At 44.4% G+C, this 27,391-nt stretch overlaps 2 protein-coding genes and 1 long non-coding RNA gene across 3 annotated transcripts; all 3 read right to left on the bottom strand.

The window, feature by feature from the left end:
• Window positions 1-465: 465 nt before the first annotated feature.
• On the bottom strand, window positions 466-21,005 carry mtap (methylthioadenosine phosphorylase). The gene is made up of 8 exons (XM_035416871.1): window positions 20,836-21,005; window positions 18,137-18,223; window positions 17,460-17,518; window positions 17,017-17,184; window positions 7,982-8,084; window positions 7,321-7,560; window positions 4,138-4,260; window positions 466-2,176 (listed from the first exon to the last, which is right to left on the bottom strand). The coding sequence occupies exons 1-8, from the start codon at window positions 20,857-20,859 to the stop codon at window positions 2,138-2,140; spliced, it is 843 nt and encodes a 280-aa protein (XP_035272762.1). The 5' UTR covers window positions 20,860-21,005; the 3' UTR covers window positions 466-2,137.
• On the bottom strand, window positions 2,595-4,131 carry LOC118226897. The gene is made up of 2 exons (XR_004765123.1): window positions 2,850-4,131; window positions 2,595-2,697 (listed from the first exon to the last, which is right to left on the bottom strand). It is a non-coding gene; the product is annotated as an uncharacterized LOC118226897 (long non-coding RNA).
• A 1,136-nt stretch (window positions 21,006-22,141) lies between the features above and the next one.
• toporsa (topoisomerase I binding, arginine/serine-rich a) lies at window positions 22,142-26,939 on the bottom strand. The gene is made up of 2 exons (XM_035416870.1): window positions 26,638-26,939; window positions 22,142-25,804 (listed from the first exon to the last, which is right to left on the bottom strand). Exon 2 carries the CDS (start codon window positions 25,799-25,801, stop codon window positions 23,084-23,086), a length of 2,718 nt encoding a protein of 905 aa, XP_035272761.1. The 5' UTR covers window positions 25,802-25,804; window positions 26,638-26,939; the 3' UTR covers window positions 22,142-23,083.
• Between the last annotated feature and the right edge of the window lie 452 nt (window positions 26,940-27,391).

Below are 27,391 nucleotides of genomic sequence, written 5' to 3'. Positions count from 1 at the left end.
TTTTTCTTCGGTCTTGAGATTTTCGTGTTAAGACTGTAAGACTTCATATATGCCATAATTATTAAAAACACCATAATATGGCAAATAATTTCCTTTACAGATGCACTTATCCAAAGCAACTTATACACCCATTTTTGTCCACACATTAATATTTCTACATGTAATTTTGTCCGTGTACTGTCACGCTGCCAGCCAATCCATTTCCCCATAAAAATTGCCCACTGATAAAAATTATCATAGAGGAGAACATTTCAAAGGCGTTTAAATTTAAGAGAACAATACTCTCATTTGAAAAACAAAGGATATTTTCAGTCACGACATCATGAATGTTAGTGGTCACCTGCATGTCTGTGTAAATAGTTTACAGCAGCAATGTTGACTTACGGTTGTTTGGTTTCAAGGGAGAGGTTCTTTAGTAGCTGTGGAAAGTTAATGTAGAGGCAACCACATAGTGCAACGCAGCTCTGATTTCTGTTCATAGGAGTTTATTGGTACACAAAAAACCAAAAAGACACATGTTTAATGTCTCAGAGAACCAAATCTCGCATAGAAATTGCTTCCAATTCTTAGCATATCTGCAATTTTATTCCATAATTATTTGAATGTTTTACTATAGTGGCTTTCCAATTTAAATGAAAGGGAAAGCAATGTACTCATCCAAAATGTGCTGTCTTATTAAAACAAGTTTTAAATGTATAACTGCTCAAAGCAATAGTACAGTACGCCTTTCCAGTAAGCAAACGTCACCACCCTGGTGCTCCAATAGCAACATTGCGATATACATGGTTACTGGGTTTTCATCTTTTAACAAGGTCAACATGTGTTCCAGGGGAAGGATGTATTTAGGAGATGGGCCATAGAAATGCTGACCATCATGTGATTACCTATGAGTAGCGAAGGCCAAGCAAGGACAGCAGGGATGGAGAATTTGAGAAGTGACTTCATTTCCCAGACTTTCCAGCCAAACACTGTCATCATTCTGACAATTTAAGGAGCACACAGGCCAGATCATAAGCACCTCAGCTTTAATACACGCATACATACAAACAAACACTGAGACAAACATAAATATTTCAAAATTCCTCTGGAAGTCATCAAAGCATCGTCAATGATTAAATCCATGATCCGTAACGTTGCCGGACATAACCATGATCCATAATGTCGTTTGAAATAACCGCCTAGTACATGGAGGGCACTGTCAAATAAACACTGAAGGCTTTCTTTTCGCTATGAACTTTTTAATGATTCCCTTAAAGCATTTCATAAGACTTTAATGACTTTAAGTGTTATTAAATGCTTTCAGGGAAGGTGTGTTCAGCTTTCAAAGATTAATCATATGTCTGTGAGTAGCTGTGACGGATTAAAGAAATTGCACAAATGCTGGTGATTAAAATTGTCATGGGTTACAAGCAGATATGAAGAGCAGGCTATTTTCGTAAGAATCAGAGCTGTGTGGTCTGATGTAAAGCTGTCATTTCTCTAATGTAAAGATGGGGTTTCTCTGATGTAAAGCTGTTTATTTTAATCATTCAGTCAAAAAAGCAACAGAAATCTTTGTCAGATCTTTGCATCATATAAAATTGTAACATAAACCAATCTGCATCCTATACTGTATGATGTCCATGTGTACAATTATTGGCACCCTTGAAGAAAATAGTGAAACAATGCCTCTATAAAATAAACAACACAGATAATGAGCTTTATATTTTACACTCAAACTTTTTATCAAAACTATATTATATACCTTTATTCTTTTTAAACAACTGTTCTTGTTTTCCCATCTTTGGAGCATACAATACAGCCCATTAGCCGTGTTACTTATTTTATACAGACTTTTTTTTAGGTCATCTTCTACCAAGCGTGCCAATAATTCTGAACCTGACTATATATAAAACATTTCCCAGTAGATATTACAAAGGGATGAAATGTACTGAACCAAACGTCTTAAAGAAAATACAAAAAAGACATACAAAGTGAGTGGGGCATGATATGAATACAATAAAAAAAAAGCATATCAGCCATGTTTCTCACTGGTAACACGCGGTACAGTCGGACCTGATGTTTCTGCAGTCTACATTCACTGGGATGTCCTTTCTGTGGTTTTACTGTCAGGTAAGACAAAAGTGGAGTCGCATCTTCAGTGCTTGGGCAGCATTACTGAACACTGTGCTGTGGACTGAAAAGCAAATGGGAAAAAAATACGATAAGTTAAAAATATAATACATATGATTAAGAGATCATAATCATCATAGGACACATTTATTTATTCATGTATGTAAACAGGGATTATTTACCCATTTTCTTGCTTGGGCCATGTTGTAATCTTGGCTTTGATACCGATACCAGCTTTGGTACCTTAACATCAATACCACGGTAAATCGCTGATAACCAATAATTTCTCATAAAATGAAATGTAAACTCAGAAATATTTATTAACAAAATATCTGACACACAAAACAAGAAATAAAGTTAAGATGTGAGCACTTTGTGAACAACAGGACTGCACTTATTAAACCACCAAAATAACTTAATCTACACTTCTCATTTTATTACCCTCCTGTCGGGATTTGAAGACCCTGAAGAGATTGGGGTTGTTTGTTGGACAGACACTTTGCTCAAATGGACGTGTTCCCTCCTTCGGGCAAATTATTGTAGTCAAACAGCTGCCATGGGGTTGACATAAGTGGTATGCAAGTACTGCATGCAAGGCAAAAAGTTCAATATGAGTCACAATTTTATGTCATAAGGAAATGCTCACCTAAAAATAGATAGGTACCTACAAATAGACATAATAAAACAGTTGCACAAATTTAAATCTTTTTGTCGTGCATGTATGCATACTTGCTTACCACGTATGTTGTCTGCGCCCTACTTTGTCAACAAGCTGGGGACAGTCAATGTGATCTACTGCTGCCTTTATATCTGGCCAACTTCTCTTCCTCCGTGAGGATACAGCTACACAGCCAGCCTTCCTTCACACACACACACACACACACACACACACACACACACACACACACACACACACACACACACACACACACACACACACACACACTCACAGGCCACTACGCACACCCACTATGTCAATGTTCCCTTAAATTCTTAAAGGCACAGTATTTATTTTCCAACGGAGAGCAATCATTTTGCCATGATAGAAAGCAATGTCAGCCGTGTTTTTGTATCCAAGCATCCAATTTTGTAAAATGCTGGTATAGTACCTTTTCTAAAATTTTTGTACTGCGGGACTTTTTCAGTACCGGCACATCATGCAACCCTGTAATGGAGACACTTGAGGTGCCAATTTTACATAAAAAATTTGGAAATGACAAGAACTTCTGAAGAATGCAGGTGCCGTCTGCCAGTTCATCAACGCGGTGTAGGCAAAAGCCACATTCCCTGAGAGCTAGTCAACGCAGCCTTTGAGTAAAAAAAGCCGTTGGATAAAACCTGACAGGTTTACGGGGCTAGCCATACGAATTTGATTGCTCTGCTAATGCCTGCTGATGAGAAGAGATGGACAGGTGTAGATTTGGGCTTACACCTTTGGACTCGAGAGCTAACATCTGTCAAGGGCTCCCAGATACTTCACAGGTGACTTGGCTGTAATGTGAGGGAGGATTTGCTCAAAAAAAGAAGACTTGTGCAAGGCTCTACCACTGCTGCCACATCGATGTGAATACCTCCAAAATGATACATCTATCAAATCATTGCACAGAGCCTGTGGTCACGTTGCTAGAATTTTCATCATCTATAGCAGAGGTGTCCAATCTTTTCCGGAAAAAGGGCCATTGTGGGTGCAGGTTTTTGTTTTAGCCAGCTCCACGACACCTGATTCTACTAATTCACTAATCGTGGTGTTCAATCAAGAGCTTGATAAGTAGAATCAGATGTCTCGGTGCTGGGCTGACACAAAAACAAGCACCGTTTTCTCAGAAGGCAACCCAGATCTCAAAGCTAAACAGAGTTGCCTTTTGGGCAGATGGGCTGGTGAGCATGTAGGCATGTGAACGAGTCAGAGTGATTCACGGACACCAGCATTTGCTCTGCGGCTGTGCCGTGAATATGTTGTGGGAAAACCAGGGCCCAGCTGAGCAAACACTGGCAGTGAATGATGGGGATGGACGAAAGACTCACTTTCAGGGCCTTTATTGTGTGGGTCCAGTCCATCTGGCAGATCTGCGGTATTGCGGTGAGCAGGATGCTGCTGGCCTTGTTGGCGTTCTCCTTCATCGTCTTCAGCACGTTGTCCACGCAGACCTGTGAAGCGGAACAGGCCACAGCCACAGTCCTGAGTCATCAACTTTTTACAGAAATCACATCAGACCTCAGAGAGCAGGGCTCCCCAATGCTGTTCCTGGAGATCTACCAACTTGTAGCTTTTCACTCCAACCCTAACAAAGCACACCTCATTCAATAGCTACAGATCTCCTTGAGCTACTAGTGAAATCAGATGCGTCAAATTAGGGTTGAAAAGAAAACATAAAGGATGGTAGATCTCCAGAAACAGGGTTGGGCAGCCCAATCCTAGAACATTTTCAACACCATGTTTCAAGTCTTTGGAATGAAGGTATGGAAAGAGCTGCCCTTTGTCGATGTCGTGACCTTAAATGCATCCCATCATAAAATCAATTAAAGAATTGACTATCCTTCAAAGCAACTTGCACAAAAATTAACACTGATTTTTGAAACAAATGGTAAGGCTTATATGATTACAGGTGTACTTTACACAAGAGGACTGTATACATACTTGGCACTGGTACAAGCCCAACTGACAAACCACCCAATGCATAACCTGTCTTGGAGCAATACAGTTTTGAACGAAGGGCTAAACAATACCAGTTTTTCATGTTTTGCTTTGTGCTTTCATTTTCCCTTTGATTAACACATTCATGGTTTCCCAGAAACAAGACCTATGTTGCCTGACAAAGAAATCAGACGGCAGGTCCCATGTCATAAGAGTCATCTGTTTCACTGGAAATCTCCAAAACAGAATTGCGTAAAATGCATGGTCATGATTAAATATTATATCTGAGTGCTATGGAAATGGGAAGGTGGTCATGTGTGCCGGTTATAATTCTGTTTGACAAACAGTCATGTGGTTGACCTAAATGACGCATCATCACAATCTCCACCCTGCCACTAACAACCTTTTGGCTTTCTCACAATTGCCGATTACTACTATTGGTGACCGTAGGGATAGGCCTAACTTTCATTTGTTCATTTATTGTTGCCTACTTGTTGACACCATATCAGAAGGTGATTCCTGAAACTATAAGAGCAAACTACTGCTGTTACCCCACTCAAATACGCCAGGTTCCAGCAAAATGACAGCGTTCTCCCACCAGCTGTCTGCTACAAATTTCCAGTGGGCCAAAGCTGGTGTTCTGCAGCAATTCCACACCTAGCAAAGTGGTAAATTGCTGCTATTCGTTTGACATGAAAAGCAGCAGATATTACTTTAATGCCTTGTGCGTTCAGCGTGATGTGAGGGGAACCACACTGACCTAGTTGGATTATGCAATCAGAGAGTGTAAAGCACAGCGGTCTACTTTGTGAGGAACAATTTGCTTTAAAAAAATTCCAGTTTACCGACACGTGACCACGTCTGTTGAATGCGTTACTCTATGGATACAAGTTCTGTTTTGTGCCTCACGTAACTTAAGGCTCATTACTCATTCCTCAGTACAGTACATAAGAGGCCTTGCATTTGGACTGCCGAGGCATCTCCGCTGCACGATGCGAGACGGTCCATACCGCCGCATCATTCGCCTCTAGTGTCAGCAGCATCCGCCCAACACGTTCCGCCGAGGACGCGAGGTGTAGTAGAATTCGACAGGGCGTGCGGTAAGGTTAGGCCCGAGCAGGTGACATGAGGTCTGACAACAAGCCACTAGGGCTCTAGACGACTCTAGATGGTGGAATCCGCGCTTCGCTCCAATGACAGTGGAATGGTATGCACGTTCGGTACGTGCAGCGAGACACCGCGGCAAAGGAATGAGCTGAAGGAAGTGGGAGGGGTCACTCGAGGACGCCAATAAAGTCCAGTAACCCACCCACACATAATAAACACATACCAATTAGCTTGGAGCTAACACCGTTCATATAAAGGCACTATGCCAGGGGTGCCCGTTTGTAGCTTTGGCTACAAGGCAGCTACTTCAGTGTGCGTAGTTATTATATTGCAGAAGGTACCCCGTTAATGACGGACAGGAAAGAGTAGGAAAAGTCATGTTAAAGGAAAAGTGATATTAATGAAATTCCCATTACTGCTCTTTGTTAAATATAATCACCTGCCGCATTCCAAAAATGAAAATAAAGAGTATAAAAAGAATAGCAAGCCCAATCTCAGTATGGTTACATATATATACAGTGAGAGAGAGAGTGTTTGGGTCTCACACGTTCCCCTTTCTTTGCTGTAGAGCAGAATATTGCAGAGCTGATTGTTCTATTTTCCACAAGGTCATTTAAATCATTCACTTTTCATCGCTCTATTGTTCCCGGTCAGTCAGGTGCAGGACAGGTGTCTATGGCACGTAGCGGCATTCTGAACGACAGGGCCGCTAATCCCCAGCGCTGGAGCGGGCTCCATCTCGATAAAACAGGAATTTTCCCCGGCTACAGGAAGAGCTCGGCGTTCCGTCCCCGGCTCGCGGCGGACTTTGGCCCGTGCCGCGCCGCGCCGTGTGGACGTGAGGTCAGCTCTTAATGCGCTGAGTCAGCGCAGCGGTTCCGCTCTGCCGAAAGAGGCCCTTACGTCAGTGTTTGAGCCGGCTCCCGGGGCACCCCGCCCTGCCGCCATACCAATGAACGAAAGGAGGCCGCCCTCCCCCATAAGCTTCGGCCTCCCTCTTCTTCTCTTAACCCTTTCCCCTCATCGCTACGGGCCTCATTCACATGCTGCTGCTGACATGTCGGTGGCCATTTTGATCGAAGCGTGCTGCACTCTCACTGAGTACACACCCAGTAGTTTGCCAAATTTACAGTAGCCTGACTGCAGGACAGTCTCATATTTCTGTATCCGTCAAGTGGTAAAATGACTCATGACAAATTTGATAACTGTGCACGTGTGATAAGGGAAAACTAGAGGGTGGAGATAATTGGAATCTTGGATGTGATATTTAGCACGACAACACAAGGCAGGGTAATCAGCATATTCTCTCACGGGATGTTAAGTAAGCGGGAAATGTACTGCGACTGTAGACAGCCAGGCCCTGAACCGTCTGCCCACACTTACACTGAATTCAAAACACCTGCATACTTCAATGCCCCATGCCTGATGCCACCTGTACCACAACCCCCCCCCCAGCCCCCACTCACTGCCTCCTCATGCTCCTTCCAGCAGTCGTAGTCGGTGGCCATGGCGATGCTGGCGTAGCAGAGGCCGGCCTCCTTGGCCAGCACCACCTCCGGCACGGTGGTCATGTTGATGACGTCAGCGCCCCACTGGCGGAACATCAGGCTCTCGGCCCTGGAGGAGAAGCGGGGGCCCTCGATGGTAACCATGGTGCCGCGGGTGTGGCACTTCACCCCCAGGCTCCTCGCCACCTCCAGCAGCACCTGTCCCGCAGTAAGGGGGGGGGGGGCAGGCTCAATAAGAGTGGAAACCGGGAGCTGCTGCCTTTTTACTGTAATTCACATGTGTGCGGGTCATTGAAACTCATGCGATTTCATTATTATTTGGGGTTTTAAAAAATATATTTATTCAGTTAACAAATTACAAGGACTACATTTGCATGCATCTTATTGTATTAAGTAATGGCATTTAATTATTTTACAAAAATGAAATCCACAGCAGCAACACGAAGCATGGCCTGAATTTTCATATGCTCACAGATACAGCTGCATGAATAAAAATGACGATGACTGCAAAACACTGAACAGGCCTCTTGTGTAACGGTTTCTGGGCACGAGTGTGAGCATGTAACGCCAGCGTACGGGGGGGGGGGGGGGGGGGTTGTGAGGAACCGGCACCACCCACCTCTCTGGTCCTGCCGCAGAAGGGCTCGGCCATGGGAACGTGACACACCCCGGGGGGGCTGTTGGGACGCCCGTCGTAAAACGTCTGCACCCTCTTTGTGGTTCTGTAAAGGAGGGGGGGGGGGGGGGGGGGGGGGGGCGGATGTAGGTTGTCAGCAGCTCTAGTTGCCATGGCGGTCACACATCTTTTCTCGATATCAAACGGACACCAGCTGCACAGACCTCTGGCACAGCTACACAGTTCGCCTGGTGCCCTTGCTGCACGCACTGCAGGGAACACACATTCAGGCATGTGCCCTCTTTGACAGCCAGCCAACTGACAGCTATAGGCCCGCCTTAGTCATGTAGCCATCCAGTAAGCTTGCGATACATGAGGGCCAAGTTGCACTTTGATCTGGTTTGATCTGAACAAGTTGCTTTGCCAGTGACTTCATGCATAAATTAGTACTAACCCTCTAGCTGTCCTGAATGTTAGGAGTCCGGAGTCTCCTTCAATTTTACTTCGGTATCTCTTTTTATGACAGCATACATTTAAGTGAAGTTTCCAACCCCACATGATAATTTATTAAATGGCCATTACCATAATATATAGTAGTGTAATATTTATTTGCTCACCAACATATCCTGCCATTACAGCAAGGACATACAAAAAAATGACAGTAGCTACTGTGCTGCTAATCATGTAATGTGAGAAGAAAACCAGCCTGTGTAACTTGGCTGAAAAAACCAGTTGAAAATTTTTTACATATTTACCAACCTAGAGCATTGGAGGCACTGCACTGGCTCTTAACAAACTGTCTTTGTTCTTTGATGTGAAAGATCCAAGGTCATATTTGTTTAAATAGGTAAAGAGGTAAAGCTGGTCAAATATCTCTGTTTATATTCAAATTTAGGTAAAGCTGAAACCAGACTGGTGAGGACCAGGATATACACTCTTTTCGAAATTTAGAATTTAACAAGAAAAGATAACTAAAAGAAGATTTTCCAAAAATATTTGTTTTTTTGCCCGCTAACATCTTATTTTAACTAGAATATTTTACATGAAGTGAATTCCAAATCCGAGGCCTGTTCCCATTCCGATATAATATCAAGGAGAGCAAGAAACACATGCTTTACAAAATGGATGAAAAGACCGTATTGCAATGATTCCTTCCTACAGTCGCTTCCGCCTAAGCGGCTTACTCACACCGCCCCTGGAATTTGTTTTCCTTGGCTCAGCTGTTCGGCAGCCCTGACTGCCCTTTCGCTCTCTGTCAGTGGTGCGTTTTACACACCGAGGCGCGTTGCTACGGCGACGGCTGCCCTCCAGAACCCAGGCCCTGCTCTTTACCCCGACCGTGACTCCGCCTGTCGCCGTGACTACGTCAGTCTCTGTGCCTACCCCGGTTTCACACAGCCCAACACAGCACCGCAGTTAGACACTTGGAACTCTCTCTCTCCACTGACACAACTCATGAATATTGTTCAGTTTGTATCTTACATTAAAACATGGACTAACCATCACTAAGAACAGAAGTGGTGTTTTTTACTAGAAAAAGACATTAATCTGAATGGGACTCTCCTGGTAAAACAAAGTATAAATAAATAAAATAAAGAAGCTCTGAAGAAATCCCACATAGTTTTCATTTAAACATCTTTTCTAACAACATTAGTTTTATTATGACAGAAAGTCACACAGGCTTTGTAAATGCTGCTAGTACTGCTGGATGCGTACTTCCATTTGCTACTGTTCGCTTTAGCATTTGCATTTCTCGTGACACATAGTTATTGTTGTCTGCCCTGTCATGCTTCTTCTGCCATGTCTGTTGCAGTTAATTGCCAGGAGGCTACAGATATATAAATGTGCTTATATCCAACTTGGGAGTAAATGCACCAATGCTCATTTTCAAAATTTTAGTTCATAGTGAGCACTGTCCCACTGAAATAAACTTTTTTTTAAAAAAAGAAGAGCGCCTAAGGTCTAGCCAGAGTTGCCCACTCTCCTGGGACACTGGCACATGCTGCTGTCTTTTCACCCTTTGCCCCACTGTGGGACGAAAATCCACTCATCCATCACAGAGAAATGGAAACAGTTCCATGACTTTTGCATTTATTCCATTTAACACTGTAGTCCTCCCCCTCACAAACACAACTAGTCAGACTGCCCGTGGGGTGTGTCAGTGTGAATCAATAAGCAAGCTCGAGCCATAAGCTATTATAGAAGGTGCTTTTCGGGGAGGCAACCCATTAAACTGGTTGAGTGTGATGCCACGACAGCATACTTCAGTACCTGTAGAAGAAGAATGATGTTCAACTGGCAGGGCATGGGCATTCTGCCAGGCCCAAACAGTGCCACACCAAACCTTGGGGAGTGGGCAGGGCACTACTGTAACTGGTGTTATGCCAGAGCACACAACAGTAAAATGCTGCACATCAAGATTCAAGATAAGGGTGTGTGTGTGTTTCGTTTTTTTTTTTTGTTTTTTTTTTTGTTTACGGGAAACAATGAAGGGCCATCAACCGTATGAGCAACCGCCATTCAGCTAAAGTGATGCGCTGTCATGAACCGTCTACACCCAGGTGAGGCGAGAAGGAAGAGCCAGCCAGCCCCACAGAGAACCTCATACCTGGTCAGCTCATTTCCCATGAGAAACAACCAGCTTCCTCATAGCTATGAATACATTAAGCACACACACACACGCACACACACGCACACACACACACAGTGCGTGCTAACACACGCGCGCACACACACACACACACACAGTGCATGCTCGCACATGCACACACACACACACGGCACCCGGACAGCACACTCAGCTTGGCTAAACGCTACTGTACAGTGCAGCATTTGGACGCGTTTCAGACAGCACACATCCACCACTGGGCAAGTGGGTTAACGAGGATTTAAATTAATAGCCTCAGGACAGTCTTCAGAAAGGAACACAACCCACAGTACTCCCCCAGTGTTGATGCGTGGCGTGTCACATTGCCTAATTCCTCAGCAAACAACACAGATCCTGCATCCAGTAAATCACCTGACACAAGCCTTGGCTCTGGCAATGGTCTCAGGTGACTTGAAGAATGGAGGGAAAGAGACAGGCATGAGACAGGCACAAGTGGAGCGAGTAGCGCACCTGCTCTGAGCTCTAGGTGGCCAGGCTAGCACATTTCGGTAAAGGAACACCCCACCCTCACAAACGGCTGTGAGCATATGCTCCATGACGCCGCACATGGTCACGCACACCCCACGCCCTGCGAGATCGAGCCCAGACACACGTGTACACTCGCTCGTGCACACATGCACGCTGCAAATGGTCAAAAGCATAGCAATTTCAGGTGAACAGTCTTCAGCCTCACCATTCAACCGATATCACACAATAAAGGCCAGCCATATGCCCTTTTATCAACAAGACAAGAAGCAAATGTATCTATGACTAAAATGTATATAATTAGATAATACACACTAAAACCAGGGTGGACTGGCATGTTATATGACTTTTGATTATTATGATGGCGTATTTATCTCCTATAAGTATTATCAAAACCAATGAAATATGTGAAAGGGGTTTCCCAGTCCCAATACAAGAAATCTCTCTGACAACCAACTCCAGTGAGCAAGGCACATTTAAACGTTGAGTCATTCTGAATGTAAATAATACTTTAAAAAGCTACACTGTCTTTTCCAATATATTTCACTTTATGAACACCAAGCAGTCCACTAGCGAGATGCACAGTAGATTGATATGCTAAGCACAATCTAAAAAAAGGCAAAAAAATAAGGAACAAAAACATTTTGTTCCTTATTTTCTTTTATTTTATGAGACACATTCCCAGACAAAGAGGAACAAAACCTCAAGATGATCAGGACATAGTTTGTCATAACGACTGGTGTTAAATTGGTAAACATATAATGACACAGTTAATCCACAATAAATGCGTCCTCTGGGATTACTTTTACCTGACATTATTTATGTCTTGGGTAGGGACCCTTATTTAGGTTACATGACTTGCACTTCACATTAAATTAAATTTTTTAGAAAATATAATGCATTTTGCAGCTGAATACTTTCTGGGACCAGGGAATTCAACAACTTCACTCAAATGTTCAGCAGTATTTCCTATCTCAGTATCCCGACAGACTTCTCTGAATTACAGGCTTAGCTTTAAAACCACCAGGCCGCACTTCCGACCGACGTGATTACAGGAAAATACCTTATGAACAATGCTGCTTTCTAGTGAAGCCACACAGCTCCTCATAAACTACTACAAACAGTCATTTCAGCTGGGGTTTAAGCAAACACAAAAATAAACTACAGACTACAAAAACGCAGATGTCGTCCTTATTTATTCTGCTGATGACGAGGAAAGCCTGGAACCAGTTCAAATGAACCCCACCTTGAGAGGAGCAGTGGCCCGGAAGCTTAGCCGTGAAGCACGGCGTGTGGCCATGGATACCGTTTCAGACATTAAGAGCCACACAGGGACATGCTGAGCATAGGGGTGTGGTTTTCAACCCATCGTACAGAGATAAGAGCAGTTCACTGTCGAATTACAGACTGTTACAGCGTTTGCGTTTGCCTTAGTTTACAAACTTGGTCCTATCAGTTATTGAACTGAAACTGAACACTCCTCTTAAGCAAATGACAGTCCTTCAGGCATGGAACTACTGTTAGCCTAGTAAGGGGAACCAATATCAGGCAGGTGAGCTTCTCCCGTAAAATCAGCTGTTCCAACACGCAGCTCAGACAACGCTGTAACTAGGGCATCACATAAGCAGGAAGGCAGACTTGTAAAACATTTTACAGCCTGTAATCTCTTTATGCCCCGCACAGTCAAAACAGAATGTAAATCTTTAAAGAAATGAGGCTCAAATGCAATCACACCATCAGCTAACCCTTCGGAAATATGCAGTCACATGCTGCGGGACAAGACCGAACAAGCCCTGACATGCCATTCTCCGCCCAGCTGTACAAAAGCCTGGCTCTGCTCGAAACGGCAGCTTATGACTGCACTGAACCCAACCGCCTGGTCACTAGAGACAAGCCAGCAAAGACACTGATGAAAAGCTTCAGTGTTTATAAGTAAGCTTTTGTTGACTGCTAACGGCTTTTTGACTGCCGTTTTAACATACGGCCAAACAAATGGCTCCTGTAGGTACTTGGTAGCCAGTTTTGTGACTCATGCGCTCACATATATTTTGTCGGCTGCACCTGGACATTTGTATTAGCAATTGAATTTTTCTGTTGTGTTACCTCTGGATCCATAGCTTCTTGTGCCGTTTGTGACCGGTTTGCTTTCTGCTTGTTTTATTCTCCAATTGCATTCGTAATCTTTAAAAGCTCTGTCAGTAAAACTACTACTACTAGAACAATGTAATCTGTAAGGTCTGTTATAGGTTAAGTATGTAGTACACACATCAGCACCAGGAGAAGGAAGCACAGATCCTTAAACTGTCCCTGCTTCAGTCTCACTCCTAGCAAAAAGTCCTGCGGGGATAATGTGATGCTAATTTGTTCTCTTATGCAAAGAAATGACTTGGGGTGGTAAGTGCAGCTGGCACGCAGCTTTTCTACATCACAGAAGTGTTTATATAAAGAATTTGCAATATAACCCAGAATCAAGTGCCTAAATTATGGGTTCAATGACTGTGCCCAGCTCAGGACAACTGGCCACAATTCAGGGCTTGTTACTCCAGTGCTGTAAGGCATGGACACTCAAATCTGGCAGTTGAATCTAAATCCGGCCCTGGTTTTCTGCTCTCCCAGGAAATTAACTGAACAATTTGTGCTACCGACTGGCCACACCGTGACTTCTTCACACGTGACTCTCAGGTAAAGGGAGCGAACAGAGTAACAGAGCTTTTAGGTTTTAAAGGCACACAGTACCGACAACAAAGATGTGCAACAAGCACATCAGTTTCTCAGTTGAGTCATGGGATGGCATGGCACAGTCAGGGGAATTATTGCACAAGGCTGGTAAAACACCATTATTGTGTTACCATCGACTGCTGCTTAATTCAAGCTGTTTCCGTGGAGGTAAAACAAGTTCTTATTTCCTTCCTGTCTCAAGCATTACATATCTTGGAGTATAAAAAAAGCTTTCAACGCAAACAAAAACACATCATCACAGGAATAAAGAAGGGAAAAAACAGGAAAAAAAGAAAAGAAAAACAAGAACCTTGAAAAACACATTCTACGTCCTCAGCTGCACTGAATGAGATCATTCTGCAAAATAAAACCAACAAATTTAATACCAAGTCTGTAGTAGCAGAGAATGATGGACAGCTCCCATTTACTGAATTGTTCTTTCCAATTGAGGGAAAAACAATCAATCAATATAAACTTCAGTGCGATTGTAAAACCTATGACTTTTTAATGATGCTTATCATCCAAATGTGGTACTATATCACTACAATTAAAGGTAGGTAGATGTAGATATACAGCTGATAAGAGGCAATATGACTGGCAAAACCAGAAATGTCCTTTCAGCAGCATTCCATTTCAATGACGGCATATAATTTCTTTAGATAAGACTACGTGGGTAAGAGCAGAATGCCCTCAGGCCTTTAGTTTTGGTTTCTCCTTTGCCAAGATACAGTAAATTGAAACTCTAGGGATACATGCCACTAAACAGCCTCAGTAAATGGTGGAGAAGGTGGGGGCGTAGGGAAGATGAGAAAGATGGATTTATGCAAGCCGGATTAAAAAAACAGCCGATAGGAAAGCAATCAATATAAGGTCAGCTGATACTGCTTGCCTGCCCCATTACCATCACCAAAGAACACAAATGAAATGAAATTAACTGTCACATACGCTCTTCAAACTGTGCCCCATTTGCACTCCGTCCAAGGGGCAAGTGAGTGATAAAGAGAGGTATGCTTTCAAGCTGAGCTATCCTGGAACAACCTTTGTCAGCACTACCCGAACACCCAACTATAAGTTACGGGACGGCAGTACTGCAACTATCTAAGCACTGAGAGTAAGGGCAGGTGTTTCTAAATCACTCTCAAACAAACTAGAAAGATCAACACCTTCTCACACCAAGTACAGACAGGCGACAGCCCTCATACATAGAACACAGAAAGCACATAAACTTCTTAGAACACAGAGCACAGAATCCTTTCATAAAACAAACAGAACTTGGAACCCTATTACACAGAACACAGTAAGTACCCTTTCTCAGAGAAAACTCAGAACTCGCACAGAACAGAGAGAGCTAAAAACTCAGTCACAAAGAACACAGCCATGTAAATACCAGTTCAGGACAAAAAGCCATCCACTGACAAAATGGTTTTAGAATGTTTTCAGAAGACTTGTTTAATGTGAGTTACTGAGTTTTAGAATATCTGCTGATGGGGCTACAGTAGTTTCTGAGATTAAGCTGTCATTTACATTTTCACAGTCACTTTGATACAGGTGGTGCTGTCTTTACTCTCTTAGCATTGATTTTTTGGAAAGCAAAGGTACTCTCACCTCATCTTCTGTCACAGTTTTCATGTGAAAATGGGCTCAAGAATACTAAGAAAACACAGAGGAAATAACACCTCACAGAATTCTGAATACTCAGAGCTGGGGCGTCATGCCTGAAGCACAGGGCACACAACTAGCTTTGCGCCAGGCAATGTAACACTGCGCCATGTGGAGGCTGGAACACTAAAAGGTTGCTTCTTCCATTGTGAGAATTACCTAGAATAATGTATGCGTTTAATGCAGCAGTTCATTGGATTACACAAAACTCATTGCAATAGATTTCCTTTAGTTTAATTGAAATGGCTTTATCAAAAGGGAATTACCATCTTACCCAGTCAAAAAGAGTGGCTACATAGACACCTAGTGGATTTCAACTGTAATTTCAACTAATCTTGTCAGATATAAACTCTGAACCAATATGACTAAATTGCAGTGCAAAAATACAACTATAATTATGTTTCAGCTGATCAACATTCTTTTTCACTGTCTGTTACTATTATGAAGACATGCTTTACCATGTCTAGTTCATTTATTCTTTGTGAAGTTCAATGCACATACTCAGGCTCATTGTGAGTTCAACAACCAAGCCCATTTTTGTGAAAGACGGGCTTCGCTGTAAAACTACACACACCACAGTGCTGCATTACACATGAACAATCAGCACCAGAAGGCTTCTATAAAACAAGGCAGGAAGCCATTTCATGCCTTATAAGGTTGCAGGCTGTACCACTTTATATGCCATATTATATGCAGACACTTGCAGTTTTTCTTTCTCTTGGTTTAGCATCTGAGGCTTTAGGATTAAAGAAAATGGGAGCACAGGAGACAAAAATTGACCGATTAATTTGATTTGTGGTGCAGGAAAATCCCTCAAATTTCCAGTGAAATCAATCTGTGGTTTCCCAGTCGCCCACATAGGATGTGGAGATGCTGAGCTCCCTTTACTGCTTAACTGATGATACATGAATCAGCACCACATAAACCACTGCACATATGTATGTATGACTCCACCCCTTTGGGAACCAAAAACAAAACTGTGAGAAAGAAGATCTCACAGTTTAGCACCATGAAAACAAAGAACCCTCAATTTCCTTGGCAAACCACAGTTTACTCGACAAAAAAATGCACATTTTTTAACCAAAACAGACAGCCATACAGTACTGACTAAAACGAGTCAGGAGTTTCATAGAAAACGTTATCTAGAGAATGCCTTGGAGAGTAACCAACAATATCAGAGAGCCTTCAGAACCTGCAGTCAAGAAAATATACGCAATAGTTCAACAAAGCCAAAGAAATAGACCAAAAAGGTTCCTGTTTATGACCTTTTGTTTGCAATTTAAAAATAGTCAATGTCTGGTCTATACAAGACTCTCCAAATGATTAAGACCCAATCAATATATTGAGTCAGAAGGTAATCTCTGAAGAATGGAAATTTTAGTGTGAAACTGACGAACTGGCTTGAATCTGACAGTGTACCAAATCCCCGTCATTGGCATCATTCCCAACAGCAGACAATTTGTCAAAATGAGAAAGGCAAAAATAACCGAATTAACAAATAAAAATGGCGCCCTCCCTCCGTCCCCACCTGTCGATGAACTGGTCAATGATGACAATGTCCCCAGGCTGAATCTCTTCCCTGAGGGAGCCGCAGGCTGTGGTGACCAATAGGTGGGTGCAGCCCTCCTCCTTCAGAGCCCAGATGTTGGCCTGGTAGTTGACGCTGGTTGGCATGATTGTGTGATGTCTGCCATGCCTATCGAAGGAAATAAAGGGTTTTTAATTTACTTATTTTTAAAATAGAAACAAATCTTTCTATTGGTTTTCAGAAACAACTCAGAATATTGGAAATGGCAATATTAGACTGCTGCCGTCCAGTGCTTTAATATGTAAAACTGAACATCAAATGCCAAAATGGGCAGACTTGGCAGTGTGTTACAAAATGAAACAATAAGGCACAAGAGGGCAACAAACATGTGCACATACAGTAACGTTGCATTGACCAGCAATTTCTGCAGGGCCTTGACTTACCTTGCAAGGAGAACACATTCAATATTCTTAATCTTCCCCACTATGAGCGCATCAGAGGGCTGAAAGTGGAAAGACAAGTTCCAGAGTCTCTGAGGTCTATTTTCACTGCACATTCAAACCTGAATCCACTGTGACATTGTGCCAGTCTCTTTCAAATGTTTCTTTTCAAAACCATGTTAACTGAAAAAGTGATTTGAGAAGAAATCTTACAGGTTTACTGTACAACTTCACCCTCAAAATTCAGTCCTCAATAGCAGGGCCGGCCCTAGGGTTTTGGTGGCCCTAAGCAAATCTGTTCGAGCGGGCGGGGGGGGGGGGGGGGTTTTCGCTTCGTAAAATCCTTATTACATTACATTGTTATGAAATGTTCGGTGGCCATTCCATCTAAAATTAATACCGCTAGTTCTGCGATAGGGGATGAATGACATAATTGCGGAAATAACGTTATTTACCTTAGATAAACATTGGATCGTGTGCCTGCCCCCCCCCCCCCCCACCCCAGAGGTTGTGCTCCTAAACAACCGCATAGACCGTTTATGCCACGGGCCGGCCCTGCTCAATAGACAGGTCTCAGTAGGTGCCATTAACATTGTCCAGTTTGCATCACATACACAGCTGAACTTTACCTATGGTGAAACTCTGAGTAGTCTTCCCCCTGCCAATCAGAGGTAACAAACCTTTCCAAATGGTGTGTCCATATACTTCTCAGTCCTTCCTTCCAAGATATCTGGATCATCGAGACCAGACCCTCCAATAACACCAATCTGAAAAAAGACATTGGGGTGCATGGGATCGATATAATAGTGATTTTCCCTTGATTATTTTATTTATTCTTTTTTTTTTTGAGCTGAAGTGTAAGATCAATACATTAGTTCTGACAAAGTTACTCCACAAAAAACTTAAGAACGTTTAAAGGTTTCTATTTTTCAAAAACTACAGGAGTTTTATATTTAGCCTCAAAACAGAGACAAAACACCTTATTTTTCATGATGACGAGCTCTGCACAGCGACACAAATGATATCAGGCTCAGTAACTACAACTTCACCAAAGCTAACAAAACTGGTGGCCTGTGTAGGGAACTGATATAAATAGCTACTCTATATGGTTTACAATGTAGTAAATCTACTGTACATCACTTAGGAGGATAGGCCATTAAAAGTGTAGTATATTGTGATATTTAGTGTCATGAAAAAGTATTTGCCCCCTTCCTGATTTCATCTATTATTGCATATTCAAACTAAAAGGCTTCAGATCTCGAGACAAAATGTAATATTGGAGAAAGGGAACCTCAGTAAACACATGAAACATTTTTAAAAATTGTTATTTCTTTTAATGAGTTATGAAACATCCATATCACCCATGTGAAAAAGTAGTTGCCCTCTTAAACTTAAGAACAAGTTGCACCACCTTTAGCAGAAATAACTGCCATCAAAGGCTTTCTAAAATTTGATAGCCATCTTTCACATCTCTGTGGAGGAATTTTAGCCCACTCTTGTTTGCAGAACTGCTTTAATTCAGACAAATTTGCAGGCACAAACTGCTCATTTCAGGTCCTGCCATAGCATCACTATTGGGTTCAGGTCAGGGCTTTGACTAGGCACTGCAAAACATTAATTTTGCAGCCATTCAGATGTGGACTTGCATTTGTGATTTGGATCATTGTCTTGCCACATAACCCAATTATGCTTCAGCTCCAGCTCACAGACAGATGACCAGACATTCTCCTTAAGTATTAAGTAGAGAGCAGAATTCATGGTTCCTTCAATAATAGCAAGTCGTCCAGGTCCCAATGCAGCAAAGCATCCCTACACCATTCTACTACCACTACCGCCATGTTTGACTGTTGGTATGATGTACCAACCATGAAATGCTGCATTTGCTTTACACCAGTTATAATGGTAACCATGTCGTCCAAAAAGTTCAGTAACAAAGATAATGCTAGCGACAGTGTCGTCAAAAAAGGCTTGCGGATCATCCAGGTGCTTTTTTCTTTTTATGAGATGAGAATTGATGTTTCTTGATAGCAGAGGTTTCCAACTTGCTACTCTGCCATGAATCCCATTTTTGCTCATTCTCTTCCTTATTGTGGAGTCATGAACACTGACCTTAACTGAGGCTAGAGAGGCTGCAGTTCTTTTAATGTTCTTCTGGGATCTTTTGTGACTTCCTGGATGAATTGTCGCTGCAGCCTTGGAGAAATTTTGCCAGGCCAGCCACTTCTGGGAGGATCCAACACTGTTCCAAGTGTTCTCCATTTAGAGATGATGGCTGCAATCAAGCCTGGCTGTGGTCAATTAGCTAAATCGAATTATCAATTAAATTTGGTTAACTGGTTGATTGAGTAACTAAGGGGGTAATGAGTTTTTCGCATGGGTGATATGTGTGTTTGATAACCTTTTTAATTAGATAAATTGTATAATACAAAAATGTGTTTTGTGTTTACTCAGTTTCCCTTTGTCTAATACTAGATTTTGCCGGAAGAGCTGAAACCGTTCAGAGAGAAATATGCAATAACAGAGGAAATCAGAAAGGGGTCAAGTACTACTTTCAGGGGACTGCACCTACTTCCGGATTTCGCCTGCAAGGCATGAGCTAATTTAAAGGTTACAATTTTTATGTTTTAGAGTAAATGGATGGACTTGGCAAGGGAATTACCAACTTACTTTCTATGAGAAATACGTAATATAACTTAAATCTCTAGCAAACGTACACGCGGTGTAGCTTGATAAGTTTTCACAACGGAGTCAGTGACTGCATATAACGTATCTGCAACAATTTAACTATGACAAGTTAGCTTGTTAGCCAAGTTAGCAAACGTGCTTATTGCGGGCGCATTCGGCTAACTGGTAGTGTCCGTTCACCCTAACCCGTTAGTACAGGTGAATGTGGTTAGGCTTCCCAGCTACGTTGCGAACGTAGGCGAGCAAAATTCACAAAACATTTACTTGACTTTTTATTTGCACTATTGAACAGCTACAATGTTTCTTTAGTTTGATCACAGAACGTTGCAAGCAGCGGATTGTATTCGAGTTGCCATTAATTCTATAGAGCACGTGCTATATCTTGCATCTTGAATCAACAAAGAATTATGTGGCTCGCCAGCTTCAAAGCGAAAGGCCCCGTTGCACTGGGTTTATCCATGGATTCACCAAGAGACCTGGCTCAGCGGAAACTCAACCGACTGCAGTTTTGAGCGCTTATTCAGATTTATTCTGCTGCGTTAGCTGCAGCAAACATTCACCAAGTATAGAACACCGTTATGAAATCATTTTTAAAAGCTGAAGTATTAGCTACGTTTGTACGGAACTGCACATTTGTTTCCCATCATACCTAAAGCTAATGAGTTGGACTGCATGGTTTTTAAAGTGATATTACCTTCACCTGCTTGTCAGCAGCCATTTCTTCAGAGCAGCCGAAACAGAATGTTTTTTCAAGCTAGATGGCTACTTCCTTCCTGCTATACGGGAGGGGCATATAAGTGTAGATGGAACGAAAAGGCCGTCTTCAGGGTACTGTGAGTTCACAGGATTCATTTTCAAGTATCGACTGTGTCTACGGCAAAAGGTATTCGCGTGCCATCTGCTTTCGTTAGACTCCCTTCAGTTTTACTCTAATGCAGTACTTAATTCATCTGTTTACAAATCGAATATACTTCTATAAAATGTGACATGTTCCACTTAAAATAGCCACTTCACACAGATATTTAATTGCACTGCAATATAATCAAAATGTTTTGAGCTGTAAGTGATTCACATTTATTTTTTAAACGACGGAATGTTCAATTATGAATCGAGGTGCGCAGTTTACGAAGTATTGGGCTGCAGACCTGCGATTGTCTCGTGATACGTTACCCGGTTTAACCTGCATATGCATGTCACATCGGCCAGATGTGTAGAACACGGAAAAAATCATCGATCCTCTTCCATTTGCAAAGTAATGTTTTACTAAAGTTGTATAAACTAACTTCTTCAGTAAAATACCGTATACTATGTATGCACGAATTGCGACGGAAGGATTATACCTGCTTGGAAATCAATCATTTGTTTCAATTTGTGTTGTTATGCTCCACACAAATTTGGAAACTATTGCATCTATTTTGCTTGGGTTAACATGGACTTACAAGTTCCTTGGATTGTAAACCAAGTTCTTCAAACTCTCCACCATGTTACACGCAGGTGGAATCACCCCATGCTGGTCCCAGGCCGTCTGCATCACAAGTTCTTGTGGTGCTGCTCCCACTATCCCCTCACATTGAGAAGCTTCTGCTTGTGAGCTTGAGGGGGGGAACCTAGACCAAGCATACATTCTGCACCTAATGGTGAGACACTTTTTCTGGATTGGGTCTGCACCCTCTTTGGGTAGCTTACAGTACACATACCTCTAATGACAGACTTGACCATGCTCAACAGAACATTCAGTGACTTATTTTCAAATATAAACCTCCTTGGGTTGACTTAACATGTTTTGTGTAGGCCACTGTTGGACATTGTCTTCAATAGAAGGAAGCAGACTGTGACATTCCGTTTTCTTTGACGTTCTACCACAAACCTACAGAACACACGCCTTTTCTAAACTACAAGGTACAGGAATAACCTGATTCAGATTCAAAGTCAAGCCCATAATCTTGCAAGCTATTAACTACACCCAAAAAAAATAATACAGTCACAGCAAAACAAATCGCTTAATTACAAACTTTGTTGGAATCCTTTAATCTCACCATTTTATGCTCAATCATGACACATAGATCAGTTTGGCAAGAATCTATGTTCATATTCAATTGCAAAAATTGCATACGCATTCAAATAAAGTATATCTGTTAACATAAAAAATGCTGAGACTGCACCTCATTGCACCCTGATGGAAGAAAATATTCTCAGGGAAATGGTATTCTGTTAAGTTTAACTCCATGCCTTTACACAGTGTTTAGTTGGAAATAATGTGTGTATATAATATATTCATATAAGTACAGTGTAGTACAATTCTGAGAAAATACTGATAGCACCAAATAGGCTGTCAACTTGTTTCAAACGCTTTCCGCTAGTAGAACTGCATGGTAGTTACACTACTGCAGTCTGAGTGTATGTGGAGTGTTACGGTCAACCATTTTGAATTGTATCTAATCATTCCTTACAGCAAGAATAGTGAGCCAACTACAATTATCGCATGAACAGCAGTGGGATATTTTTAATTTTTAATCTTTAATAGTAATTAAAACGCTTATTTATTCTCCCATTTAACCAAATTAATCCTGGAGGTGCAGTTAGAAAGTCCCTACTGCACTCCAATCCTTGGCATTTGTCATATGCAATGCACATCTAGGGTTTCTGTCTTAAATTTCACAAGGTTCCTCAAACTGGCAGTAGATGTTTTCATTCAAAAAAGGTGGTAAAATCTACCAGGGTAGCTACATGTCAATCTTTTCCCTGAGTATAGCACAGCAAAATGATCATATTCCATAATAAAGAATGGTTCGTAAAACGGCATTCATCTGAAAATATTGAATGAGATCATTTGGTAGTTCAAGTATATAATGGCTGTGTAAGAAAATAAACAGATACAAGTGTGCGTAGAGTAATGTATTTGAGTTTTAGCCTGTGCCACCGTAATTGCTATCTGTCAGGTTTCACAAACAACTCAGAAAATGGCTGTCGATGCTTATTATAGGGCTGCTGGAAGTGTTAGTCTCATCCTTGGGAGATGCAGGAGTCTGTTCGCCGATGCCGACTGGCAGGTCGTGCTTTGCGTCATCCACGGTAAAAGCTGCCGCGTCTTTCAAACTATCCGCGCCGCTGCACTGGCCGACGGGCTGAGTCGGCTTTTCCCAGGCCTGCAGGATGGATTCCAGCAGCCGCTCGTCGCCAGGGTTACCGGGAGCAGCGGGCGCCTCGTCGGCGCTTTCCGGGCAGCGGAGGTCGAGGGGAGCGGCCGGCGCGCCGGCGCTGTGGTCGCTGTCGCTGTTGATGGTGATGACGCTGGGCGAGGCCTCCCGGGCCTTCCTCCTCTTGCTCTTCTTTTTGTGCTTCTTCCTCTTCTTGTGGCGCCTCCTGCCCTCCCCCGAGGCCTGGCCCTCGTAGACGATCTCCACGCTGGGGCTCCTGCTCTTTCCCCGGGACTTCCCGTGGCGCTTCTCCCCGTGGGGCCTTTTCTCTTTGGCTCGGGAGGCGGAGGAAGAGGAGGACTGGGCGCGCGGCCCGGGGGAGCGGTCCTCCCCGGCCGGGTCCTCCAGGTGCCGGGTCTTGTACTTCCTCTTCCCGCCGGGCTTGTCGTGCCGGGATCCCGTCGCGCGGGGGGAGCGGGACCCCCGGGAGCTGGCGGTGGAGGGGCTCCTGGATCGTCCCCTGTCCCTCCGGCAGGGATCCGTCGGGGTCCGGCTCCGCGAGCGAGACGGCTTCCAGCGGTCAGGGTTCCCGGGGCTGCTGGGATAGCGCCCCCTGCAGTGGCCATACGGAGCATAGCCGGGGTCCCTCTCCCGGCCGTAGCGGCCGCGGGAATCCCGGCGTCCTGAGCGCGAGCGCCTGGCCCCGCCGCCGTCTCGGCCTCGCCCCTCCTCTCGCGCCCCGCCTCTCGAGGGCCGCCGGTCCCTGCTCCGCGACCTGGAGCGGCCCCTGCCTCTGGAGAGCGTGCTGTCGCTCCGGATGGATATCGTGGGGCTCCTGGACCGCTTTCGCGTCCCGTCCAGGGGACGCCTCTCCCCGCTCCTGGACTCCCGCCTTCTCCTGGACCGGTCCCGTTTCCGGTGCTTCTTGCTGCGGTCGCACCGGTCCGTCCGGTGACGTCTGCCGCCTTTTGGATCCGTCTCCCCGGTGGTTCTGCATCGGTCTGGAGGCGGGGAACCCCAGGGGGAAGATGGGCGTCCGTCGCCAGGCGCCGCAGAGGTGCGATCGCCGTCTTTGGCCTCTGACCTCTGGTGGGAGTGAGCCTGCCCCTGGGTGGGGGACCTGGGTTTGGACCCCATGGAGCCAGCGGAGGAGGGGGGGCTGAGGCTGGGGAAGCGGATGTGCTGGGGCTGTGGGAAGGCTTCCGGGCTCTCGTTGCGGACGGACTCCTCAGAGTCCGAGGAGAGCTGGACGAGCTCCGGCGTCCGTTCCACCATGGGCTTGACGTAGCCGATGATGACGCAGTCTTCCTCGCCGGAGGAGTCCGCCCCGTCCTTGGCCGCCGCCGGGTCCGCCTTCACCAGGGCCCCCTGCTGGGGGGTGGCCCCCGGCCCCGCCCGCTCCTCCGCGCCGCTCTCGGACTCCGACTCGCTGAGCGCCAGCGTCGCGGGCGTCGCCTGCTCCGCCGCCGAGTACGAGGGCCCGGGGGTCTCGTCATCCCACGGCGCCTGGCTCAGCGCCCCGCCCGCCACGGGGCCCCGCCGCAGGTCCAGCTCGTCCTCGTCCTCCGATATGGCGATGACCGACGCGTCCGAGCTGCTGTCCTCCAGGGAGGACGGGGCGGGGCAGTCGTAGATGGCGTGCTGGTCGTACGCTTCCATGTTGAACGGGGCTCGCGCGAAGCTGATGAACTCGTGCAGGAAGTGGTCGGTGCGCGCCAGCAGGAAGGGCCGCAGCTCCTCCTGCATGGCCTGGTCCTCCATGTCGTAGCGGGTGATCCAGGACATGATGATGTGCTGCACGATGTTGACCAGGGAGCCGTGGGCGCCGTACAGGACCGTCAGCTCCCGCTTCAGCCAGGGGACCAGCCGGTGGAGGCACGCCGGGTTCCTCCGGTAGAACTCGGCCGAGGTGTCCCGGTAGCGGCCGCCGTCCCGCACGCTCCGCACGCGCACCCCCGTGCGGTACAGCGCCCGCCGGAACCTGATCACCTCCTGCTCCCTTAGGGCCCGTAGCGTCCGGCCCTCGCTCTGCGCCCGCCTCCGTGCCGCCAGCCTGGTCATCATGCGCCGGACCCCCCTGTCCGGCTGCGACGGGGCGGGCCCAGCCAGCCCCTCGAAGATGACCCCGTTGTCGGGGGGCGAGGACGTTATCCGCCGGGCCTCCTGCCTCTCCCTGGTCAGCGTGGTGCGGTACCTGAACCGGTGGCCCCCGGGGCTCCCGAAAGAGCCGTTCTCCACCGGCCTCAGGACGAACTCCTTGAAGTCGTTCTCGGCCTTGATTGTGTGGAATATGGAGTTGAAGCCCTGCTTGCACAGGGGGCATTCGGCTTTGTTTTTGGACCACTCGTGGATGCACCGGAAGCAAAACTTGTGCAGGCAGCGGTCCAGGTACGCCATGTTGTTGAATCTGTCCAGGCAGATTGGGCACTTTGAGTCGGGGGACGCCTCTGCTGTCATCGTCTGCAAGGCCTTGTCCGAGCCAGCCTTCTTCCGCGTCCGCAGCCTCATCTTTGTTGGCTCCATTATCTTAAACAGAAGTTATTATTTTTACTGGTCACTGTCGTGCTCAATTGCACAAGTTTTATCTGTATTGCAACAAAAATCTTCATAATTAGTTTAAGTTATGTTACATTTGAGAATTTTGCAACATTCTTATTCAAAGCGAGTTGCATAGCTACATTTTTGCATACAATTCATTTATACATCTGCCTATTTGCTGAAGGGTAAAATATACCTTGCTCAAGGGTACATCCAACACTGCCCCACATGAGAATAAAGTCTGCAATCTGAGTTATCATTCCAGTTCCCTAATCACTGGAGTAAGGCAGAAAAAAACATACCAACGACTGCTAATTGATATTTTACATTATTCTATGACTGCTAGCCTGATATTTTACATTATGGGTCAGTTATGTTTACATTTGTACATGTTTCCAGTAAATGCAGAGACCAAACACACACGCGTACTATGCGACAGGATAAACTTGTTAGTCGGTGGCATAATGGAATCTTATGTTCACCAAAAACAGGCTTTCTGGTTTTTCCTCATTTCCTTAATTAAACAACAGTCACTATTGCTGGTCAGCCATCTAAAATAAAATAAAAAGATTTAAAAAGTCCCAAAGCAGTTTTAAAACTCCTGAACCCTGCTATCTAATATAGATTACGCTAGCTTGTCAAGTACAGTGCGGTAGGCTAACGATATATAGGAAGCTAAATCAACATGACATCAAACATGTCTTAATCGTGACAAAGAAAAGTAATTTGGCTACTAATATATATTGAAGCAAGCCAGATCAATATTTGTATGTAATATAAACTGTGATTCATGCGGGAAAATATGTATTAGTCTCACCTACCTTCAAAAAGAGCAGAAAAGCAGATGCCCCCTGCGCTTTCAGTTCCCCAGCCAACTAGCTAGCCAACTTTCGCCTGCAAACATTAGCCTCTGTAGCTAGCGAGCCAGCTAAGCAACGACTGTGACGACTAACACAGAACATCACAGAACAGCCTTAAAAAAGGAGTAACTGCACCATATTTACGTTAAAATGAAAGTAAAATCTACAGTGAACATAGCTAGACAACTAGGCCAGTTTGTTCGTGATATATTTGGTAATGATGACAACATAAATACCATAAAATTCCAAAACACTCACGGAAGACAGAATAGGTTTTGGTATTTTTCCACCGAAGATGACTATGGCTCTCCCTTGTGGCGTGGAGTACTAAACGATGTTGGGAGAGTATGTGCGAAATTCCGCAGTGGTATTTTGTGTTTTGTGGTGCCCAACCACGCGAAAATATTATTCGGCAATGCAACTAAAATTCCAGGAACATAATTAATGTTGAAGAACGTTCAAGGCAGCGTGTACTATAGGGCCATTATTCACTTACCTCCGTTCAACAAATGAAACTATATTTTTGTTGTGCCTGCCCTTAAAAAGTAAAATCATACAATATGCATATTTTAAAAACATTGTCGAAACACAGACTAGTAAGTAATGCAATAATGGTGAGTGTTGTGGTGCCATTATGTGAATTTCCACGTTCTTTTTTTTTTTTACAGCATTTTAACCCCTTGATGTTATTAAGAAATGGTAGTTTCGTCATCTG

The sequence above is a fragment of the Anguilla anguilla genome, chromosome 5, assembly GCF_013347855.1.
Source record: "Anguilla anguilla isolate fAngAng1 chromosome 5, fAngAng1.pri, whole genome shotgun sequence".
NCBI classification, from domain to species: domain Eukaryota; kingdom Metazoa; phylum Chordata; class Actinopteri; order Anguilliformes; family Anguillidae; genus Anguilla; species Anguilla anguilla.
The sequence above is the reverse complement of the archived record's forward strand: the minus strand, read 5'-3'. Positions and strand labels throughout refer to the sequence as shown.